Raw genomic sequence first — 23,675 nt, 5'->3', positions numbered from 1 at the left:
TACATGGTGGCCTTTGACTCATTAATATTGCATTTCTTTAACTCAATCAGAACAATCTTTAATTATAGTAAATTAATTTTGAATTGCTTAAAATATTTACACCACTGATGTTAGATGTTTATGGGCCTAACATTGCAAAAGCAAAAAACAAAAAAACAAAAAACAGTTGAGAAGGAAAATATAAAATACTTGGGACACAGTGAACAGCATGTTCAAGAGTTCCTTGTATCAAGCTTGGTGAATTGTTGCCATGTTACAAAGACCTAGAACCAGCATCTTGTATTCTCTACATAGCAAAGAAAAGTACGAGGGTCTAATTTAGTCAACTCTTGTGCTTTGCTTCAAATGATAGTTTGAACTTCAAATGAGAAGTTGAGGGAGCACAGAATAATAAAATCAGAAGTAAACTTTCCCATACACTGGAGACAATGAAATATCTGAATGCACAAATTCTCTCTCCTTCCTCTTGAATTTACTGAAGGCAGTAGGCATGTCCAGGAGAGCAAAAGTAATGGCAGTTAGCGTGGGCTTATTTGAAAAGGAAAATATAGACTTGGTAGACACTTGGAAATGATTCACTAATGCCACGTCTGTGGAATAGCTTCTGTAGCCACTTAAGGCGAATATTTTTCCAGGTTGTCCCACAAATGCCAAATGCCTTGGCTTCATTTTCTGATGGTTTTTATTTTTCCTTTGCTTATCATTGACATTTTCTGTTGCCTGCTTCTAATTATCTTACATTAATTTTTCCCATTTGCTTTCTAAATTATTTTGCAGCTATTCTTCTCCACTTCCTCAGTATGATTCAAGGTGATAACTGCGTCCTTTATGTGTACCACCCTTTTTTGTATTTTTAATTTATGTGAAGTTTTCCCACAGTTAGATGTGTCAATGTCTGTAGTGTATCAGCATTTGTCATCCCGCTATTCTTAAAACTAGAAACATTCATGTGTTAGTTTTAGGATCATTCGTAGAATTCCTGCTTTAGTTTAAATATTAATAAGATACAGCAAATATGATTAAACATCACCTTTTGATTTGTTTCTAATAAGTTATATTGCATGAAATTTTATTTTGCACAGAATATGTAACGGGTGAGTTTGGAAAACAAATCACTGTATTTCATGATGTTACTGAATAACAGGACCCTATCCTGCTTAACATATATTCTCACCTTTCCTCAGTCTACTGGCTCTATCTAGTTGAAAACCTTAGAACAATAAATGATTGCTAATGACTACCAGCTAGCCACTGGGTGCTACGTGGAACCCAAAGAAAGAGCTTCTTCTAATTTGTCGTTAAAATCTTCTAAGACTCGTTTTTTCCATATAGTTCTGATATTCTTTGTAGTTTGGGTATTTTTATATTGACATGGATAACCTTCTTATACGACCTTCAGACTGCTCAGCCACAAGTGTTTTTTACATATATCTTTTTCATATAGATGTATTTTTAGTATCAGTAACCTCGTCTGACCTAGGCAGTTCCTAAGCACCCTTAACACAATAGTTTTTGTTCAGTTGGTCACTCAGTTAACATTTGTCATGTGCTTACTGTATTTGGGAACTGTGCTCAGCTGCGCAAGGCAAGCAGTGAACAAGACAGGCCTGATCTGAATTACCATCTATGTTGTTGAGATCAGCTGTTTATTGCCAGCGCAAACATTGCCCTCCCTGTGGAAACACTCCAGTGTCCATTTGTACTAATACAACCAAATTTTCAAACCCGGAGTTTATTTTTTTGAAGTTTTATTTAAGTGATCTCTACACCCAACGTGGGGCTCAAACTCATGACCTTGAGATCAAGAGTCAGATGCTCTACCAACTGAGCCAGCCAGGTGGCCCCCAGAGTTTATCTTGAATCATTTTTAATCCATTCTGTTGCTGTTGTTCCTGATCACGAGTTGATTTTCACTACTGAGTGCTGGGAAGGATCAGATTTTGTCTTAGGCTTCTTTATAAAGTTGCCCTATTGTCTTCATTACTGAGTAAAGGTAGTTGTTAAGTATGTGTATATCTAAGACAATGTGGGCTCACCAGAGCACTTTCAGGAGCCTTGTTATCATTTAGCCCTGGAGGCAATTCATGTGGACACTTGCACAAGTGAAGAAGTATCTTTGTCTTTGACGTGGGAGGTCTGTGTTTTGTTTTGTTTTTGAGGGGGTCAGTCTCTTCCCCTCTTACTTTGAATATTAGACTGGTTCCAGGCTCTCAAAGTAGGTCTAATGTTACCAAAAAAACGTAATCCTGAGGAAAATGGCCAAATCCAAAATAAGCAGAAGGGTGTGAAGATGATTCCACCTAACTGATGACCAGAGTTGGTTCTGAACATCTGATTGGCTGAAAAATGAGCCCCATGCTATTGCCTTTCTCCACAGGGATGGCAGGTCAGTTTGCTTTGTGAAAAGGTTCCTCTTCCAAGGTCAAGAAGCATCATCTTAAGGAAAGGGTCCCCAGCTAGGACCTCCATGCAAAGTCCTAAAACCTGTTTGCAGGATGTTAGAACTGTATTTAGATAAACTATATTTAGTAGAGGATTTTGATGGATGGGATTATTCCCTCCCCCCAATACTATAGGTATTCAGATAACTTTCTAATTATCAACATATCTAATTATCAACAGCTGTCCCAGTAATAAGCATAATTTCACATGTGAACATTGGAATGCAAAGGGACGTATGTTCTTCTGTCTGACGTGCACTCTTCCATAGGTCAGACTCATTGGTGTACGTTCACCAGAGTGCTTTTTAATACCAAAGATTCGAGGAGGACGCTCCATGAGCGTGTGATAGGAATCAGGAATTGCAATATGCTATAACCCAGATAAGATACTATTAATTTCCTTACATTTTCACATCTACATGCAGACAAATAATTTTTCTTCATTAGCTTTAATAGAAGGGCCAATGGCAGAATTATAGTATATAATTTAGAGACATTTTCTAAAAGTCTGTTCAGTTTTATATGGCCGTACAGATACTCAAGTGTAGGTTATTTTAAAGAGTTTTAATGCCAAGTTTATACTGAAAAGATTAAATCCCTTTCCATCAAAATTGCCTGAGCAAAACTAGTCATCTGCTTTTATTCTTATATTCTGCTTTGTGGTAGTAAAAATTAGAGTATTCTGTATGATTAAGTATATATTTATTTTATGAGTTGTACATGTTAAGACATACTGTGGAGTTTCATCTGACTTGTCAGGGAGAGAGATTCCATAGTCAGCATCTGGCTAACACCATTTATAGTTAAAATGATGCTTAAATATAGCTGAAGTCATCCACAGAGACCACACAGAGCGGTCTGAGTTTGGGTTTTTACATGCATGACGGTCCTGTAAGAGCCAGTTTTTATGCCAGCTTTGAAACATTCACTGTTCCTCAATTTGAACATCTGACAAAGCGATTGGCTTCTGTTAGGAGGCCAATGCCCCACCGAAAATAAGTTGTCTCGTCCCACTTTTTGCCCAGTTCACAAGTTGAATGCATGTTTGATGTCACTCCACTGTATTTACTTCCAATTTATTTTTAAAGAGAGGAAATGATAGCTACATTGTCTGTCGTTTTAAATCTTAACATCTCAAAACCTACTGTGAAGGTGGCGTATTTCTCTCCTTGATTTGGCCTCCGATCTTCTCCTTACAGGTTTCTGGTTAGCTTTATGGTGGATGCAAGAGGCGGCTCCATGAGAGGGAGCCGTCACCACGGGATGAGAATCATCATCCCTCCGCGCAAGTGTACGGCCCCCACCCGCATCACCTGCCGCTTGGTAAAGAGACATAAACTGGCCAACCCACCCCCCATGGTGGAAGGAGAGGGATTAGCCAGTAGGCTGGTAGAAATGGGTCCTGCAGGGGCACAATTTTTAGGGTAAGTTGTTTTGCCAATTTTTACCTTGGCCCTTGTATGATATATTTGATTTTCTTTACCCTTTTTAACTCAAGTAGTTAACTATTAAAACTACTTAGTTGGACCATTTTGATCGAGTACACTTTTCGTGTAGTGTCAAAGGTCACAAAAACTGTGTAATTCTCTGAAAAGCTAGTAGGCTGATACTTCCTTAACTCAGTTTGCTGGTCAAAGCTTTTACTAACCAAGAAGCATGTTCTCTGCTCAGTGAGTGCACGGAACCCCAGCGGCCCCTGTGGAAGTCAAGGCACCATTCTTAGGGAAAAATATAGATGGCGGAACTATCTCACCACGTTGAATAAATGGCTACTATGGGTACATGTCTTTTTTAAAGATAATTTCTAGGGAAATAATCCATGGTGATATGGGATTTTGCAAAAAGGAAAAATGAATTCATTTTCTGAGGTGGCACTTGGGTGCAAATCAGGCAGGCTCTGTCGTGACGGACAGTTTGTTCACGATTTCCCCTTCTCGTTTCTCTTCCTGCTGCATGGATGTTATTCAGTAAACTGCATCTTCCTACCAATCCTCCCCCTGTAAATGAGGGCGAGAGCTTGGTTAGCCGAATCCTGCAGCTTGGGCCTCAAGGAACAAAATTTATTGGGTAGGATCTTTATAGACAAGATACAGAATGTCTACAATTCTTTTTTCCATTTTCCAATTTTTTTCTGTCACACCCATGGTCGTCTTCTTGTCTTAATTTTATTTTTATCTTTTCAGTTTTTAATGCTTTCAGTTGATGTGTGTCACTGAAAGAAACAGAAATCATAGTGGCTTGACTTAACTGTAGCACCGCTACTTCTATCTTGTGCTTTCCGAGCATGTGGAATTCACTGCAAGCCTTCTGCTTCATAACTTTGTGCTTCTGTAAACCTTTCTTTAATTTGAAATGTTTCAACTGGTTACGATAGTTTTTAAGACGGACTGACAATCTAATTTTAACCCAGCGTAAAAGAAGGTATTTGCAGGCTTTGAATCAACATTTGCTGTAAATGATATATACGTGTATGAATATATATATGTGTACATATATATATATGTACGTGTCTGGAGTTACAGTTTTTTAAAAGTACGTACTTACGCATACCAAGTAATCTTTATGGGCTTTGTGAAACAAAAGTCCTCAAGGAGTAAACTGAATTTGATAAATGTTGGGAATAAAAGATACTTAAAGCCAACTAGGCAGCAAATAGAATATTCTACTAAAGTTATTAAATTGTCTTGTTTTGTTTTGTTTAAGCTGAAATGTGTTGGTATTTGTTGTTTGTTTGCTTGTCTGTCTGATTGGTGGATTTGCCTTGGCAGTCTGCATGAAGACACCTGTTATGAAAAGTTATGCTTGGCTTTCACCTTCGTCAAAGGCCCTGGTTCATACCTTCTCTCCAGTATTGTTGAATGTCCTACACAAAGCCACATTCCTTAAATATTTACAGAGACAGTATCTGATACATTAACCTGCAAAGATTGTATCTAGTTCTCAAAAAAAAAAAAAAATTAATGTCAAATCAGATGTGGTTAAAACTATGGTAAATATCTTAACTCTTGAAAATATTAACACTCTTAGGAATACTCGATTTTGTTTCTACCTATCAAAAAATAAAGGCACTATAAAAAATTTTAAATCCTTAATTTGAATTAATTCTAATTATTTTGCCAAAAGAAAAATTGTATTTGTCATCCCATTTTTAAGTGAATGCTTTTGTAATAAATGAGATGCTCATATGTACTTGTGTTATTGGATCATTACAATGACTCTCCCTTTTTCTGCTCTTACCTATTTAAACCTGTGTCTCCTGTTATCACATGTACATAAACACATAGGTTGAGAGGTGAGGTTACATACAACCTCTGTAGGAGAATAATGATACTGTCTACTTAAATGTCATAAAATAAAGCTGCACAATCCAACTACATAAACTGTGTGTGATTGTGGTCTGCTTACTTCCATCCATCTTTTTTAGCATTTACCCTATTTTAAAAGTTAACAAAATTATTCCTGTGCCTGATTGGCTGTCTTCAGTTTGCAGCCACCCTTTCACATTCTTTGGCAAAAGGACACTGTCAAAAAATTAATATATCGCTGTATTACAATTCCAAACCAACAAGGACTTTTTCAGAAGTTTAAATCTTCCTGTGCAGGTTATGCTGGAGTTAGGAAGTTAAGTTGCCCACTACCATTTCACAAATTAAAAATGAGAGAAACTGCCTTAACTGTATAGGCCATAAAATTCAAAGAAAGTCACTGTTGGAAGGAGTGAATTGTTATGTCGCTTGTTTGCTTGCTAAGGAACAAACACCTGTGACCTTTCAAAGTAGGAAATCTGCAGAATTTCTTTTTCAAAGAAATGACTGTGTCCTTTTAAATCATTAGCTTTTTTGTATAATATAATACAGCTATCGTGTTTTTAAAAATGGACCGACTTTCTTATGGTCTATTTTAATAACTTTCAATTCCTTGATTCAAAAATCCTGTTTATATGTGCTGAATATTTTCCACTTATTAAATCAAAATGCCTAACATGCAGTAGGCCCTTATGAATTGTTCGTGAATGAATGAATGATGGCATGTTTTCAGGCTTCTAACATATTTAATTAGCAAATGATTCTGCAGCTTTGAAGTCATTCCCAACCTTAGTGGCACCTCTGATTTTCAAATGAATACTGTTAATGAAATTGTTTTTGAAAGTATGATATTAGAAATATATTTCATTTGATAGCAAAATAATGTGGATTTTTTTTCCAGCCCTGTCATAGTGGAAATCCCTCACTTTGGGTCTATGCGAGGAAAAGAGAGAGAACTCATTGTTCTTCGAAGTGAAAATGGTGAGACGTGGAAGGAGCATCAGTTTGACAGTAAAAATGAAGATTTAACCGAACTGCTTAATGGCATGGACGAAGGTAATTACGATGACTCCTTGTCTCTGGAAATGTCGGCAGGTCGAAATCAAAGGCCTGGCCGCACTGAAGTTCACGCTTCTTGAACGCCCCGCGTTTGTATTCTGAGCTGGGAGTCCGGGTCCCCGGTATTTATTGCTGCTTTCTGAATCTCAGGCAGGAAGTCCTTTTAATCCGACAGACTTTTTTTCTCACAATATTAATGTACAAATATTACACTGATGATTCTTTCGGCCTTTAGTCAAATATATTCATCTTTCCAAAACCCAAGAGAGTCTTCTAAGTGCAAGATGTGTAGATAGGGTGAATAATAATGGAAGGTATGCAAAGCATGCAGAACATTTTTAAGGAAATACGTTCACATTTTATTTTTGGAATTATTTCCGGATCCTTTCCTGTATCTCCGTTTTGTCTCCGATTATTTCAACATTCTTCATGAATTTTTAATTTCTGTTGAAAAAATAAGTTGCAGCCTAGTTATTGGAGTCTGTGTCGTATTCTGTGACCTAGTAAGGCCATGTGGCTGAGCATGTCATGCTCATCGGAGCATGTCACCTCCCTCGGTCGTCTGACCCTCAGAACCAAGGAGGTTTTCTGACTAGACGTTGGGAATAGACTTGTTTTGAGACTAGGTACTGGATGCAGAGGTTTCCTTTAAAAAGTAAAAAACAATCAGAGACCAAGTTCAGCACAGAATGAATCTTTATACTGACTTCCTAATCACTACAAATTCAGCAGTTGTTCTAAAGAACAGCTTTATTAGAGATATAATTCACATACCATAAAATTCACTGTCTTAGCATTTAATTCACTGGCTTTTGGAATGCATCCAGCATAGTCTTCTGGTTTCAAAGGGAAGACAAAGGAGCTAGACCAACTCGGGTGTTTGAGGGATGACCGTGGGTGAATTCTTTGGTCCTTGTGAGCCTCTTTTATTTCTGTAAAACAGAGATCACCTTCCTTCCTTCATAGGGTTGTGACTGGGAAAAAATAATTCTGTGAAGCACTTGTGAAATACAGCCTTTGACACACAGTAAGCCCTCAATAAATATCAGCTGTTGTCATTATTCACTCTAAAGAAAATAATGTCCTGCCGAAAATTCTGTATAAGACACAGTTAATCACAGCCAACCAAGAATTTAAAGATGTTTTTACAGCAGGGTAGAAGGAAACTAATAATTGTTGAGTTTCTACCATTCATGAGGCAGTGATAAATTCCTTTCTATATGAAAATTTAAAACAAAAGTATAGTACTGTAAAGTAGGTAATTTTAATCATACTTTATAGATGAGGGAACTGAAGTTCAGACCAGTCAAGTCGCTTACTAAGGTTACCCAAACTAAGAAGCAGTGCTGATGTTGAAATCTTGTTCTATCTTGTTTTCAAAGACTTAACCATATCCCACTGATTTTAGAAATGTGTGTCCCGTGGAGAAGAAAATAAACTTAAAGAGGAAAATTCCTACAAACCCCTAGATTTAAGGTCCAGAAGAATAGTCATCTTAAATGGGTATCATTAAATGTTTATATATGATACTGATATTTATACCATATGCCATCTATAACTTCATATGATTTCTAATAGACATGCAGTGGTAATTAAGAGTTCTAATTTTTATTACCTTATTTTAAAGCATGAAATGTAGTCATTCTCTTATAAGGAAATTGATAAGAAAACATAATTAAAAGTTTTAAAAAGAATACATCCTAAGAGAATGAATTGAATTAGCATTTTGAAAATAGTAAAAGAATATAGATGATGCAGGATTTAAAAATGTAGAGAAGAAGAGAAGTGGGTTTTCCAGAGAGGATAGTTATTTTGATTAAGGACAATAGAGTATATAAATATTTTCATGTTTCTAGTGTTGTTTTTTTTTTTTTTAAGATTTTACTTTATTTATTTATTTATAGAGAGAGGGGGAGAGAGAGAGAGAGAGAACATGAGCAGGGGGAGGGCAGAGGGAGAAGGATAGAGAGACTCTCAAGCAGACTCCCTCCTGAGTGTGGAGCCCGATGTGGGCCTCAATCCCACGACCCTGAGACCATGACCTGAGCTGAAATCAAGAGTTGGTTGCTCAACAGACTGAACCACCCATGTGCCCCCATGTTTCTAGTGTTTCTTAAATGCCAACGTAGTAGGTTACTAGTTATTGAAATGTAGCCTCTACTACAGAATGATTTTTATTTTTTTTCTTTTTAATGGATAGCTACCTTAATACTGTACTTCCTGAAGGCAGGGTATGTGTCTTAATCACCTTTGAACGTGTCAGGCGCAGCACTGATTTAGGTTTCCCCCTACTGCTGGTGAGGGGCAGGAAGAGGAACCTCCTTAAAATTATGTAGCTCTCTGGAGGAAAAGTTCTCATTAGTCTATTTCCTCTACTCCAAATGTCATTAATGTTAATCTCCAGGAGGAAAAAATTAACGAGGAGCATTTACTTTGAGGAAAGTTCTGAGAAAGGAACAATATTCTAGGAAGAATACTGAACATTCTAAAACAGTGCTGTCCAGTAGAACTTTATACGATGATGGAAATGCTCACTATGCATGCCGTCCAACAGTAATCACTAGTCACATGTGATTTTGGAGTACTTGAAATGTGACTAGTGCAGCTGAGGAAGGTAATTTTTAATTTTGTTTCGGTAATTTCAGATAGCCACACATGGCCACTCGCTACCTTGTTGGACACTGTAATTCTAGCAAAAACACTGAGTATTCTAATACGTTCTCCTTCGTTTTTGAGTATAGATTATAGTGTGTCCTAACAATCGCAAGTAGAATTTTTTTTAATTCTTAAGGTTTATTTATGGAATGGACTTCCATGATTTCATGCTGATTTGCATTCATTTTGTTTTTAATAAACCAATTTTCATATAGGAATTAGTCCTATTTTTGCTTAGACAAATGATGCCCCCAGTGCTGCTATACTCAGGGCATCTGTCACATGTTTTAAAGAAATGATGATATAGCCCTCTGTGTTATCTTGGAAATAGTAGAAAGAGTTTCCTTGCCACATTTTTATTTATTTTTTTAAAGATTTTATTTATTTCTTTGAGAGAGAGAGAGCACAAGCGGTGGGGAGGGGCAGAGAAGGAGAAGCAGATGCCCCACCAAACAGGGAGCCTGACACGAGACTCAATCCCAGGACCCCAGGATCATGACCTGAGCCAAAGGCAGACGCTTAACCAACTGAACCACCCAGGTGCCCCATAAATGTCTCCTTTTTAACCCTCTTCCATATGCTACTTTTATACCAGTCCTATTGTACCTTATTCCCTGAAAATCTTAAAACCCAAATATTTAAAAATCATCTTAGCCAATATTTTGATAACTGATTTTGACTAAACAACACAATCATAAAGATTAGATTATGGTTCTATAGTATTTCAGAACTTGCAAAGCCTTTCCAAATGCACAATTTAGTAGTTAGAATTTAGGAGTTAGAATAATCCAGTAGTCAGAATAACTTCAGGGAAAGACAGGTTCAAGGAGGAGGAAAATTTTCCCAGTGTAACTGATGGTTAGGGTCAGATCTGTGGACATCACATAGACTGGAATTCCCATCCTGACCCATCACTTACTAGCTGTGCAATCCTAACCAAGCTTTAGTTTCAGTCTGTAAAGTGAGGATACCTCACAGAGAACTAAGGGGGAACTGACAAGCTAAAAATGTGAAGTTCTTCACCCAAGGTCCGATACATGAGAACCACTCAATCAATGTTAGGATTCATCACTGCTGCCATGTACAGTGGTTCAGGAGAGCAGGTCAGGGCTAAAATCTTGACTCTTCCACTTGCCAAACCATCTGTTCTGACACTGGCTGCAGGACAAAGGGGCACTCTTACCTACTGTTCCCAGGTCACTGACCCGCAGGGTGGTGTGCGCCCCCGTGGCACCCTCTTCCAGATCACACAAGGCTAGTTCAAGCCCTCGTCCTGGTTGATACCTCCGCATCACCACCACCCAGTCAGGAAATAGTAAAAAGATCTAGCTCTAGACTTCTAAAATCCAGACTTCTGACTCCAAATTTAGCTGTTTTTCTATTATACTCCTTCGCCTTTCTATGTTCTCAAATGAAGGATGCCTATGAAAGTGTTTTGTGTGGAATAAAAATGTTACGTAAATGTGAGCTGCTATTTAAAATGTCCATGACTCATCAAGGTACCATCTTAGTTCTTGTGTGACTCAAAAGGATATGATATGTATTCAGGAAAAAACTGTCATTGCAGAATACAGTGGAATTAAGATTTTTTTTTCTGCCGCTAGCGAGCCCACAGACAAAAGCATATCGATGGTTACGCCAATGAAGCAGGTGTGTTAGCAAAGCTCTCTTGAAGTAAGAGGCTAGAATGACAGAGGACAGGTGGTCTGGGTGTGAAGAACCTGCTGGTACCGCTAGGATATCACGTGGCAGGAGCAACTTTTCTCTTTGGCAGCAGACATAGGTCTTGTTTGAGCACTTGTCACGTCTCTGCTGAGAAAAAGATACTGCAAAACATATTCATTCTGCTGCCCCCAAAAACATCATCTTTAAAGTGCACCAAGTTGAATCCACTTCGTACGTTTGTTTAAAACCTTTAGTTTGGGGCACCTGGGTGGCTCAGTCGTTAAGTGTCTGCCTTTGGCTCAGGTCATGATCCCGGGGTCCTGGGATCGCACCCCTCATCGGGCTCCCTGCTCAGCGGGAAGCCTGCTTCTCCCTCTCCCACTCCCCCTGCTTGTGTTCCCTCTAAATAAATAAAATCTAAAAAAAAAATAAAAAATAAAACCTTTAGTTAATCACACTCACAGAGTTTGGTTAAACATGTTTAAAATTGTGCCTCCGAAGTCAAACCCCAAGGGGTGTTTTGTAGTTTGTGGTTTTGCTGGAACTGGCAGTATTTACTCGCAGAAGAATCCTTCCTCCTCGGAGGTCTTAGAATTGCCGAGCTCGAGAAATGCTCCCGTCCTGCACCGTCACTGTGCTCGCTCCTAGCTTCGTGTGGCTCAGAGCATGCGGAACTCTGCACTGAGATGTGCTGTGAGTGGAAAACACAGCAGACATACAAAGTACCCCCCACCCCACAAATCTATATCTCATTAATAATTTTTACATCGGTTACCTGTTGAAGTGGTAATATTTGGGATATACTGGGCTAAATAAAAGATAGTGTTAAAATTAATTTTACCTGTTCCTTTTTATTTTTCCAGTGTGGCTATAAGGACATTTAAAATTACAAATGTGGCTTGCATTATACTTCTTTCAGACAGTGCTCCTCTGGACAGTGTGTGGACTCGTGTAGCCGCATTTATTAGGTTTTAAAATCAAAATCATTGCTTCCTAAGCATCACAAGAATGCTTTGAGGATATAGGGATTATGCTATTCTTTTAAAAATCCCAACCACTGTATCGGAACCAAGTGAGGCTGAAGGTCCCCCCAACAATGCTACAAGGCCAGGAACGCGTTTCCTCGCTGTTGTCATTGCTTCACTTTCCCATGAGACCGAGTGAAAGTTTATAATAATACATTTTAGATGAAATAATTATGCTATTTCTTTTTTGTAAATTGAAGCAAGAAAGAGAAATTGATTACCTATAATGTTACATCACAGAAAACAAATTTTCCATAATTTATTATCTTAACTGTATCAAGAGTAACTACAGAAGCAGACTTCTCAGTTAAAAATTGCTACTTTGGTTCATTTCAGTTGAACTTGTTTTTAATTTATCAGCCATGAGACAGAGTGACCTTAAAGCGTCAAGTTCCATTGTAGCAACAGCTGAGCCCTGAGAAGTGAAGTACGTACTTTTATGTTGTACACAGCACCATCTGTTGGACAGATCTGTTAACAAATTTGAAAAATTCTGGAGGAAAAAGTAAAAATTGAACTTAACCAAATCAAGATTGTGTTAGGGTGGGGGAAAAAAGTGCATACCAAATACTGTCAGTTAAACCATCACAAAATATTGACTTTCTATCTGTGGCCCTAAAACTCATTTTAAATCAGTTGCATGACACCTACCACGTTGCAAAAGGAAAGGAACCTATGCTAGCCCAGTCCCCCACACCGACTGGCCAGGAGATGAGAATGGGACCAAAGCAAATGCACATTAATAATGCTGGTTTTACATATGCCGATGTATGTGAATTTTCCAGCATTTACATGTCCTTATGAGACATTAGCGGATCAGAACAATGACATCAGACACCCTGACCCACATGTCAGACAGAACGGGGCTCTTAGCCCTTTGAGGACAGGGAAGCAAGTCTGAGAGACCAGGTGTAAGCTTTATTGCCTTTAGTGTGGGTGTGGATAGAGGCCAGTATGCCAGACACAGCAAATCTAGGCCCCTTGGAGTTCAGTGCGTTTCTGTATCTGCTGGACGTGCCGTGTTACTGACGTATGGTGTTCGGCTTTAAAACATTATATATGATCCTGGTTTTGAACATGAGATTATATTGTTTGTCTTTTGCCTGGATGTAGTAGCAATGGTTTAAAAAAAGGTTGAAGAAAGTGACCTAATGGAGCTAATTGCCTGAAAGCCATGCTTTTTTATGTACATAAGTGGAAAAGTAAGCAAATATGGAAGAACATTTTCCTGGAAAAAACCCACAGAGAAGCAGGTGCAAAGAATGTGAGGTTTCTGCAATCCTGGAGAAAAACCTTAGAATGATTGTTCTGACATGACCAAACATCCGCTCCCTGACTTCTCTTCCAGAAAGCCTTCCCTAAACCCCAGAGTGAGTTAGATCCACCTGGTAAATATGGCCACGACACCTGGCCTGTCTTCTTCTGTAACAAGCAGCTTTGAACTTTACTGTCTTCCTTGATGTACTGGGAAGTCCCTGTGGACAGGGACCGGCTCTGGCTTGTTGACAGCCATATGCCCAGTGCATGGAACAGCCCTTGGCGCAGGACTGTCATCTTGCCATGCTGAATGAATGGAAACATGAACGCTTTGTATCCAGGCGTCTGTCCCCACTTTTGACGATACATTTCCTTAATAATTCAGAGACCCATACCCAAGAGAGAAAGCAACTTTCTAAAGGAAGGGATGCCACAACCAAATGAGGAGAGGAGGTCTGGGTGGCAGGGAAAGGGCAAATAATGATTAGAAATTCATTTAAAAATACTTTTAAGAAATATGATTGTCAGAAATTATATGGATTGCTAAAACTGGAGGGGAAAACAAATAGATACATCATTGTTTCTAGACATTCTTCATCATTAGCACTTTTAATACATTGTACAAATCTGAGTATCAAAGAAGATCCTTACCTTGCATAAAGATGTAAAATAATGCTGATCCAGACAAACATAAGGCAGATGCCAGAACTGAGTAAGAATATAAGTTAAATTACTAAAATTGTAGGGGCGCCTGGGTGGCTCAGTCAGTTGAGCGTCTGGCTCTTGGTTTTGGCTCAGGTCATGCATGATCTCAGGGTCCTGGGATTGAGCCCCACGCACGTGCGCGCGCAGCTCAGAGTCCACTTGGGACTCTCTTTCTCCTTTTCCCTCTGCCCCTCCCCCTGCTCTCTGTCTCTCTGTCTCTCTCTTTCTCTCTCTCAAATAAATAAATTATATCTTTTTTAAAAAATTACTAAAATTATAGATGTGCATGGGACCTCTCTCTGCTCTTTGCAACTTCCATGAATCTATAATTATTTCAAAATAAAAGTTAAGCAAAATTGAAAGGTTTCTATTATGTTTACATTGAGAAAGAAGGGTCAATTGTATCACCTGGTTTTGGGTTTTTTTCCCTGCAACATCTTGGACAGGCTTGTTAACAAAATTTGCATATTCAGATGAAGCTGAACTTGAATTCCAAGGAGATGAATGTCTACAATTTTCTGAAATATTTGAGTAAATATATTACAAGTGCTCTACTGTTCCACACATTCTATAGCCAGAGTTGAATGATATAGACTGTCTTTTATTTCCTTCATTTCTCCCAATTTATCTATAAATTCTTATATTTAATTTTCTGTAATTGGTGAAACTTTCTTTTGAAAAATGAAATGAAATTAATATGATAGCAATTAAGATTTATACACTGTAGAGATACAGAGTGTCATGTGGGTTTTTTTGTGTGTGTTTTGTTTCATTTTGTTTTGTTTTGTTTTGTTTAATCCAACCTTAGATCTGCCATGGAGTGGTTTTCTGGTTCTCCTCTATTCCAAAGCTGTGTTACCTTGGAAAGGATATATAACCTAAATTAATATATGAACAGAACTGTGCTGGTGGTTTTCTATCATTTGTCTACCCCAGAGGAAACTTTTCTTGTCCTGACCTTAGAAACAAGGAACTTATGTTCAGAGGTCAGGAACTTGTCCAAAGTCCAGGCTCACTGGTTGAGGGTTGGATTTGAACCCAAGGCACCTGTCTCCACTGACTTCCCACAGACGCATACTGACTAGCTTGCCCAATTTTAATATTCTAGGACTCCACTTTCCCCCGCCCCTAATATCAAATAGTCCCCTTTAGAGAAACAAGTTGAGCAGAATATTCACCTGACTAGATATTGAACTGTAGTTATAGAAATCATCCTTTGCGAAGACTTGAGTTTGTATTCCCTCTATAGACTATTCACACTCAAACCTGACCTTCACACTCATAAACAGTCTTCAGAAAACAAATTTGGTCTAGGAGAAAGAACCATGGTCCCATTTGAGCACGTTATTGAGACATTTAATCATGTGTGGGTAGGAGTGAGGCAAAACTAATCAAGGATGATCATTTGAAAGCTTTGAGATTAATTTAGTGGGAACCTGATTTCAATCCTGTTATTTATGCTTCAATGTATTATGATCTTCTTAACCATTTATATTTGCAAAGCATTTTTTGATTCTTACTGCTCTGTTGCAAAATCTCAAGTTACAGAGAGAGCTGTCCCACTTTTTGCAAATAAAGAAACCAAATGAGTTACAAGGTGCTTAAGAAATTTATCATTAATTAGTGAGGTAAGAAAGCTGTAGAACATTAGCTTCCATTTCTTGCACAGCAGAAAATGCCACTGTAATCAGGGCTTTCTGCTCATAGAGTGGGCCAGTAAGAAACCGTGTCACCTCCTGGACCAGGGTATCTGCGTATCTGTCCATTACTCATCCACTTATCAACCACCACCCCTGTGCCAGCTAGTCTGCAAAGACACTGTGTTAAATAGTGGGTGAAGTTCATGTCTGTGTGACCTCATCCCTTCTCCCCCACCCTTTTCGTAGACCTGGCTTCTAAGCTCTAAAGCAGACAAGTCACTTTGGGCAAGTAACTTCCTCTCTTTGAACTTTAGACACCCTCTTTACCAAATGCTCTGTGGGCCAAATAGTAACTCACCTGCCACAAAGTAGACATTAGTAAGTATAAATTTTAACATTCCGCCTGACCAAAACTACCTGTTTCAGAACGCACCTCTTTGTTTTCCCTTTAATCTTATCTTTTTGTGAAAACTTTATTAGTAACAGATTAAACAGACAGAGGGGGATTCAGGGTCCTTTCATAGTCTATGGCATTATCAACTACCCCAGGTAAGAAGCTCTCTATTTTTATGTCATTTTCTCCTTTAATTCTATAGCTACAGAGTGGTTTAGTAAATTCTTTTAAAAAGCAAACCCATTTAAAACTAATGGACATTATTGCCCCATAAGCTTCTCTTCTCATATTGAACCATCCTTAAGATGTTTCTCATAGGATCCTCTCATCATGTTTTTAATAATTTGGGTTCTGAGTTTTTAAGGACGGATAACGGGTGAAAGTCTACTAAGACTTTGCTTCCCACACATACCAAGTCATAAAATCGCCTAAATTGAGTGTGAAAAGTAGCTCTGATTTCAGGTGCCGTCCCTGGCCTACCAAGTCAGAATCTCCACAAGAGAAGCCTAGAAACCTGTGCCTTTAATAGATATCGCTGGTGTTGCTTATGATCTAGCCAGTTGGGGCCACACACAAGCTGGGTTCCCTTTGAGTATGAATAGGACACAGTCATCATATCTGTAGATTATTTTGTTGGGTTTATCTATGTAAAGGGTGGGAGCAAAGCAAAGATTCTTGGTAATATATTCCTGCTTCTCTAAGTAATAGACCATTTTAAAATCTGAATACAAATACAGTCCTGGAAAGAATATTGGCATTGTTCATTTTTACCTTATCAGGCTATTTGCCTGGAAATCTGACTTTTCTGACATACCTTTGTAGTTTGCAACACAGAACTTCCAGAAGAGTTTTATATTCTTGTAAGTTTTTGACACCCTTTGGGTAAAATCCATTAAGTCAACAGTAATTTCTCTTATAAACACATGGACATAATAAAATTTACTGTGGATTAAAAAGTAGGAAGACAAGAGCCACTTTCCACATACAATTAAAAAAAAACTATTAAAAGAACAAACAATAACCAGTCTCTACTACTATATATATTTTAAAGCAAGATTTGAAGAATTATGTAGTTCTTTGGTACGAAAAATGTGAGTCTCATTATTTCCCAATGAGGGCTTTGTTCAGTGGATACTAGTCGAATACCTACAACGTGCCAGGCCTCAGTATCAGACATCATTTAGTTTAGTGTAACTTAACTGTGGGTACTTCACATTTTATGAAAAGAAAATCTGATTTGAATACACATTAGTAGTTTATCAAAATTATAAATAGAATAAAAAGGCTCGTGATAAGGTGCTCACGATGGGGAATGTGGCCATGAGTCAGGGCTTCCCAGTAGCTGAGTTTGGAGAGCCTTCAGCCCTCCTGCAGGCTCCCCTAGTTAGCTGGGTCATTAGTTACCTGAAACAGTCAGCTAAGATCATTTCATGACTGTGTTTCAGTTTCCTTTGTTTAAAGCAAGAAATAGAGAAAAAATTTGCTTAAGTTGAATCTACATTAAAATATTAATAATCTACTATATCATTTATTATATATATATCATATTATTAAATACTGGTATTAGTATTATTACCCATGTAATAATACACAAGTATACAGTCATTATAATTTTCCTCTTCTCTTCCCCCCTCCCCTAATTTTAATGTAAATTATAGGAATTTATACATAGACATGTAATGATGTGATTAGTTGATTGTGATCACATTTTTTGCGACTTTTCCATTTAATATGGCTTGGAGATTTACATATTAAAATGTATACTTCTACCCCATTCTTTTTAATACTGCACGGTATTCCATAGTATGAATATATCATAATTTATTTAACCTTTGTCCTATATGATGAGCAATAAGATCTTGTGATAGATTTTCAAGTCATAAGAATTCCCTGGTAATCTTACTGCCTGGCTTTCACTTCGTGCTCTTGCCTCTCACATTTACCTACTGTCTCCATCATTTATTGTCTTACTTATGCAGCTATCCCAGTTCGTAATAGCCTCACCTTCCACTGTAGCTCCTAAAGAGATTATGCTTCTTCTGATAAACCGATACTTAAGTACTTTTTGTAGTTTTTACATTTGTATTGACTTTTATTCTCAGAAAAAAAGTTAAAAATAAGTATACATAGAAACAGAATATAACCTGGTCCCTTTCATCATGCAGAGGCCTGGGAATCTGAATAATTCAAGAAGGCAACATGGGTATGATACTGTTTAAAGAATGGTGCTTGGGGATTCCAGTGTCCTAAATTCACACAGTAGTTGTTTCTTTGCATTGAGGCTTATCTTTAAAATACCTGTTAATAAAATACCTGTTAAAAGGGGCTCCTGGGTGGGTCAGTTGGTTGAGTGTCTGACTCTTGGTTTCCGCTCAGGTTGTGATCTCGTGGGTTGTGGGATCGAGCCCCGTGTGGAGCCCCGTGGCAGGCCTCCACACCAGCGGGGAGTCTGCTTGAGATTCTCTCCCTCTCCCCCGCCCCTCCCCCTGCTCACGTGCTTGCTCTCTCTCTTAAATAAATAAATAAAACCTGTTAAAATACAACACTGAAGCTCAATAATTATGCAGATTTTAATGGTGACAGAGAAATTGCTAGAAGCTTTAAAATAGAGTGGGTACAACACAGAGTGTCCCAGAACCACTGGCCAATCCTAAAAGACGTTAGAAGTCAAGTGTGGAGTTAGAACCCTGAGCTTCTCCCTTCACCACTCACCTGCTGCATCTGAGATGGACATGCTCACTTTATATTCGGGGTGGTTTTAATGCTTGATCAAAGGCCGTGCAGCAGAGAGGTGGCCTGGCTGTGCTTCACTACACAAACGGGCCGCTCTTCCCAGTCCCTCACTGTTACAGGTTCCAGGGGTGATATGGCTGTCTCCCCCTTGACTCCTCACAAATGTACGTACAACACTCACACACACACACACACAAACGGCTAAGAAGCACGTATTGCCCCAAGTCCCCCAAAAGGTGCCTCGCTGCCCCCCGTAGGCCCATACTGATCTTGAGTAAATGTCATACTCACAGGATACACGGCTTGTTACACTCAGACTCAGGAAATTTGTCTTGTTGGAAGGTTGTAATTTCACAGTGGAGTCTTCTTAAATTGTTTGCACTCTGTGGAGTCCGAAGCTATTTCTAAAGGAGAACATGATCACAAGTTTGAGGCTGATGTAAAAAAATGTCTCCTTAGCTGCGGCTGATGGGCTGCACAGCAACTGAAACAAATGATCAGAACTCTCTCAGCTGCAGCATGAATTATGAACTCTGGGAACTCAGACTTTTTAAAATAAGCCAAACCATGGGAAGGGAAATATATCTGCTCTGTATGGAAAACTTTTATTTTGTCAATTGCTGAATAGGTGAAAACTTCCCCAGAATATTTTCCTGAGCAAACTCTTTAGTTCCTTCCTGTCTTTCTATATTAACCTTTTTTTTTCTTTAATAATTTGCCTTTGTTTTCTTTTATTTTTCTTTCACTAGAAACTCAGTATTTGGTTTTGGACAGAGCAGAGGAGAAGCAGATGGTCAGGAAGCAAAACGGACCAAATTCCAGTTCCATTTTGGTCTGGGTGGAACCCTGTTTCTCCTATTTGCCAATTAATTTGGTCTTCCCACCTCAGAGTTTGATGGTTAATCTGTAAAATGAGAAAATGTCACTGATCCAGTTATCTAACCATCCACCTTACCTTTCTATAAATTTCTACTCAAAATAAGCCATGATCTCAGTCCTGCGATGAAGGAGGCAGACATGTTCATAGTTAAAAAATGGTAGGACGTGTACTGTATGTATCAGAGGTTGAAGAGAGGGCTATGTGAGTAACAACAAAAACAACCAACACCCCTCTCTGAAGTCTGGGAATTTCCCCTTTATTTTGTTAACAAAACCACCCCAACTATGTAAACCCACTGTCTTCTCATCTCCTCACCTCCAGCCCCACCTCCCATCCCTCTGAAGTGACCAGTTGCCAGTGGCCTAGAATGTCTCTTCTACAAATTTCTCTTATAAAAGTATATAAATGTGCAGATTACACATTTCCCTAAAAAGGACCAGACTATGCATTTTGCTCTGCATCTTTGCTTCTTTCCTCACTTTATATGCTTTATACCAATCAGTCACTTCCAGCCTGGCTCCCTCCTTCCCTCGCATCTCTCACCTATTATCACCTCTTCAGAGAGGTGTTTCCTGATCATCATATTTAAATAACCTCTCCCTCCCCCACCCTCACAATGTCTCCATATAACTGTTTTATCATGATTCTTCCAGTTCTCCCTCGCAAATTTATTTTTCCAAAATACCCTTGGCTAGTCTCAAATATTTATGTCATATCTTGTTTAAGTAGGTATTTCCATGCAAATTATTAAATTTGATCTTTTTAATATATGTTTTTCTGACCAGTTTTCAGCTTCTGTGAATTGCCCATTTGCAGTATTTTGCCATTTTCTGTTGGCCCATCTGTCATCTCTGTCAACTCGTAGGTGCTGTGTGTCCCATGTAGCTGTTATCTTTCCTAGTCTCCCTTTTGTCTTTCAAGCTAACTATTTTTGCCATAGAAAACTTTACATTTTTATAGTCAAAACGACCTTTTAGGCTCCTGGGTTTCCAGTTTTGAATACAAAAATTTCTCCTAACCATGGCTGAAACATACTCTCTCGATTGTTTTACGGTAATGTTTTAATTTTTTTAAGTACTTAAGTCTCTTATCCAGCGGGAATTTGTATTTATATGTAATAAGATGTAGTGATTTAGCTCTGTTCTGCCAAATAGATTTTCATGTATGTCAATGCCATCTTAAATAAGCGCTCTTTCCCCCACTGATTTGAAGTTTAAATATATGACTTTGATTTAAACATATTCATTTAAATACATAATATATAATATATAAAAGTAGATACATTTGGACTTACATATATTCCATGTATGTGTATATACGTGTATAAATTTAAATCTATTTCTTGCTCTGTTCTTATCCCTCTGACTTTTTTGTCTAATCTTATATATGTATTTCTTATATTTTTATATGTCTGTCCATATAACTTTTATTATGATACTTCTAGATAAGTTTTAAAATCTTATAAGATATATTCTCCCTCATAAAGCTATTTTTCCAAAATACTCTTGGCTAATCTCAAATATTTATTATTTCATATGATTTTAAAAATTGTTTATTTCAGTTAAACCAACCAGCATTCTGCATAAAATCTGGCTCTTGGAAGTAGACCCATCTGGCTGCACTGTAGGGGATGAGTTGGAATAAGGAGAGGCGAGTGGCAGGGAGATGGTTAGGAGGTGACTCAGTGATCCAGGCAAGGCAAAGAGGGCTCAGACAGGGGCTGGCAAGACAACAAGCCTTTGCCACAGTGGAATCAGCTGGACTTCGACCTTTCGATGTGAAGTATCCAGGAAAGTGAGTCAAACTATCGGACAGGAGGACTAGAAAACTGTAAGCCCTTTACCAGAGTTAGTATAAAGGGGAAGAAGTTAAGTTTGGAAGTGGACAGAAGGAAAGATGTATCCATTTGTGGATAGGTTGAGTTTGATGCGTGAGGGTTATCGGTGCGTAGACAGAAATAGGTGATGACAATATTAATCATTTGGACAATTTAAAAATATCTTAAAGAGGTTTTCAAATAAAGTTCTAGAGCCTTTCAGACATCCTGAAATCCTTACTCACTTTCTTGTGAGGCCCTGCTTTTTCCTGACTCATTCCTACTTTGGCAGTTTGAGGGCAGATTATTGTAAATAATCACAGAATGAGGTCTCTCTTCTTAAAGAGTAGAGCTCTGTTCATATGAGGTAAAATTTCAGTTTTTGAAGATGTTTGCTCCTCTTCGGTAGAAATATTTTTCTACAAATACCGTATATGAATAGCTTTATAATATCTTTACAAATCTTTATATTATTTTTAAAGTCACTGTCGCTTTCTCTCCATCATAGAAACTCTGTTGAGACTACTGGATATAAGTCATTTTATCTATCAAAATTACACATCAGTTTATCTTAAGGTATTAAGTAGATAGGCTTACTCTCATGGCTTTTTCATTCGTCTTTTCAGAACTTGACAGCCCAGAAGAGCTAGGGAAGAAGCGGATCTGTAGGATTATCACAAAGGACTTCCCCCAGTATTTTGCCGTGGTTTCTAGGATTAAGCAGGAAAGCAACCAGATTGGTCCTGAAGGCGGAATTCTGAGCAGCACCACTGTGCCCCTTGTCCAGGCTTCTTTCCCAGAGGGTGCTTTAACCAAAAGAATTCGAGTGGGCCTCCAGGTAACGTGTGAAAATGTTGTTTCTTTGGCATATGTAGAGAGTGTGAGAGCATGCTCCACTCAGAAAACAGTTGTTGTAACTGTAACTCATCCTAATGATATTGCTAATCAAAGCACTATGCCATTTTGGGAATCATTTACCTATTTCAAATGAAAAGCATGAAGTATAAAATGAGCTTGGTGGCTTATTCCATAAGGTACATATTTTAGGGTTTTTCTTTTAAAAGTATCGCTTGGTTTCTGATGAAAGATTGTTTTGTTGGGGCACCTGGGTGGCTCGGTCATTGGACGTCTGCCTTTGGCTCGGGTCATGATCCCAGGGTCCTGGGATCGAGCCCCACATTGGGCTCCCTGCTCAGTGGGAAGCCTGCTTCTCCTTCTCCCACTCCCCCTGCTTGTGTTCCCTCTCTCACTGACTCTCTCTCTGTCAAATAAGTAAATAAAATCTTAAAAATACATATATATTAAAAAAAAAGATTGTTTTGTTAACCATAGGTTATTGGTATTCAGAGTGACAAGAGCACCAAAGAGCAAATACACCATTAAAGAAACAAACCACATTTGATTTGGTTTATAAGATGCCATTTCATAAAAATCAGTAATAAGGAAACTTGCAAGCTTTCAGATTTTGATTGAAGTAGATCATAAATACTGGGTTTTATCCAAACCATTTGGAACTTGTTTGGGTTTTGGAAAGCTAACTGAAAATCATGGCAAGAGTCATCTTTCTTATATTTATTTGTTTCAGTTAGATCTATTGAAAAAAAATAGTAAGGAAAGTAATTTAATTTGTGTCAATTAATATAGTAATTAATAGTTTAACTGAGGTTCTTCTTATGAGGTTTTTTAGAGTGAAGTACTCTAAGTGCTGGGAAGGCCTTCCGTAACCACTTGGAGCTAAGGAGACTGCCTTATAGTTCAGTGACATGAAGTTCCCTTAGCAAAAAAGCCAAAAGGAAGCCATTAGGTTTGGTAATCTCAAACTGAAATCTTAAATCCCCTTTGTTACTTAACTCTGAAGACCCCAATTTTTACCTGGGCACAAATCGCCTATGTGACGTTTTACTGGATGTCCTGCATAGGTTTAAAATACACTAGACTCAATATTTGTATTTGCTGACGTTTACTTTGGATTAGCCTGAAAGACTTCTCCGTGGTGACAACGGATTTCCTGTCACACAAGCTCATGTCGTCCATATTCTGTTGAGGAAATACACCGACTGGTTCCTGCTCCAGTGTGAGGTTGTTTGGGTTCTTTTTTTT

At 38.2% G+C, this 23,675-nt stretch overlaps 1 protein-coding gene across 19 annotated transcripts in view; it reads left to right on the top strand.

Annotated features, from left to right (window-relative positions):
* Positions 1–23,675, top strand: part of ANK3 (ankyrin 3) — a 511,278-nt gene that overhangs the window by 434,074 nt on the left and 53,529 nt on the right. For 11 of the 19 annotated variants that reach the window (XM_032423844.1, XM_032423847.1, XM_032423845.1 and 8 more), the window contains 4 exons: positions 3,641–3,865; positions 4,410–4,508; positions 6,648–6,802; positions 22,202–22,413. In XM_032423844.1, coding sequence (XP_032279735.1) covers positions 3,641–3,865; positions 4,410–4,508; positions 6,648–6,802; positions 22,202–22,413 — 691 coding nt within the window. The remainder of the gene's footprint in view (positions 1–3,640; positions 3,866–4,409; positions 4,509–6,647; positions 6,803–22,201; positions 22,414–23,675) is intronic. The other 8 variants (XM_032423837.1, XM_032423836.1, XM_032423849.1 and 5 more) reach the window with 1 other exon arrangement.

The sequence above is a fragment of the Phoca vitulina genome, unplaced genomic scaffold, assembly GCF_004348235.1.
Source record: "Phoca vitulina isolate PV1807 unplaced genomic scaffold, GSC_HSeal_1.0 scaffold29, whole genome shotgun sequence".
Classification (NCBI taxonomy): Eukaryota; Metazoa; Chordata; class Mammalia; order Carnivora; family Phocidae; genus Phoca; species Phoca vitulina.
The sequence above is the reverse complement of the archived record's forward strand: the minus strand, read 5'-3'. Positions and strand labels throughout refer to the sequence as shown.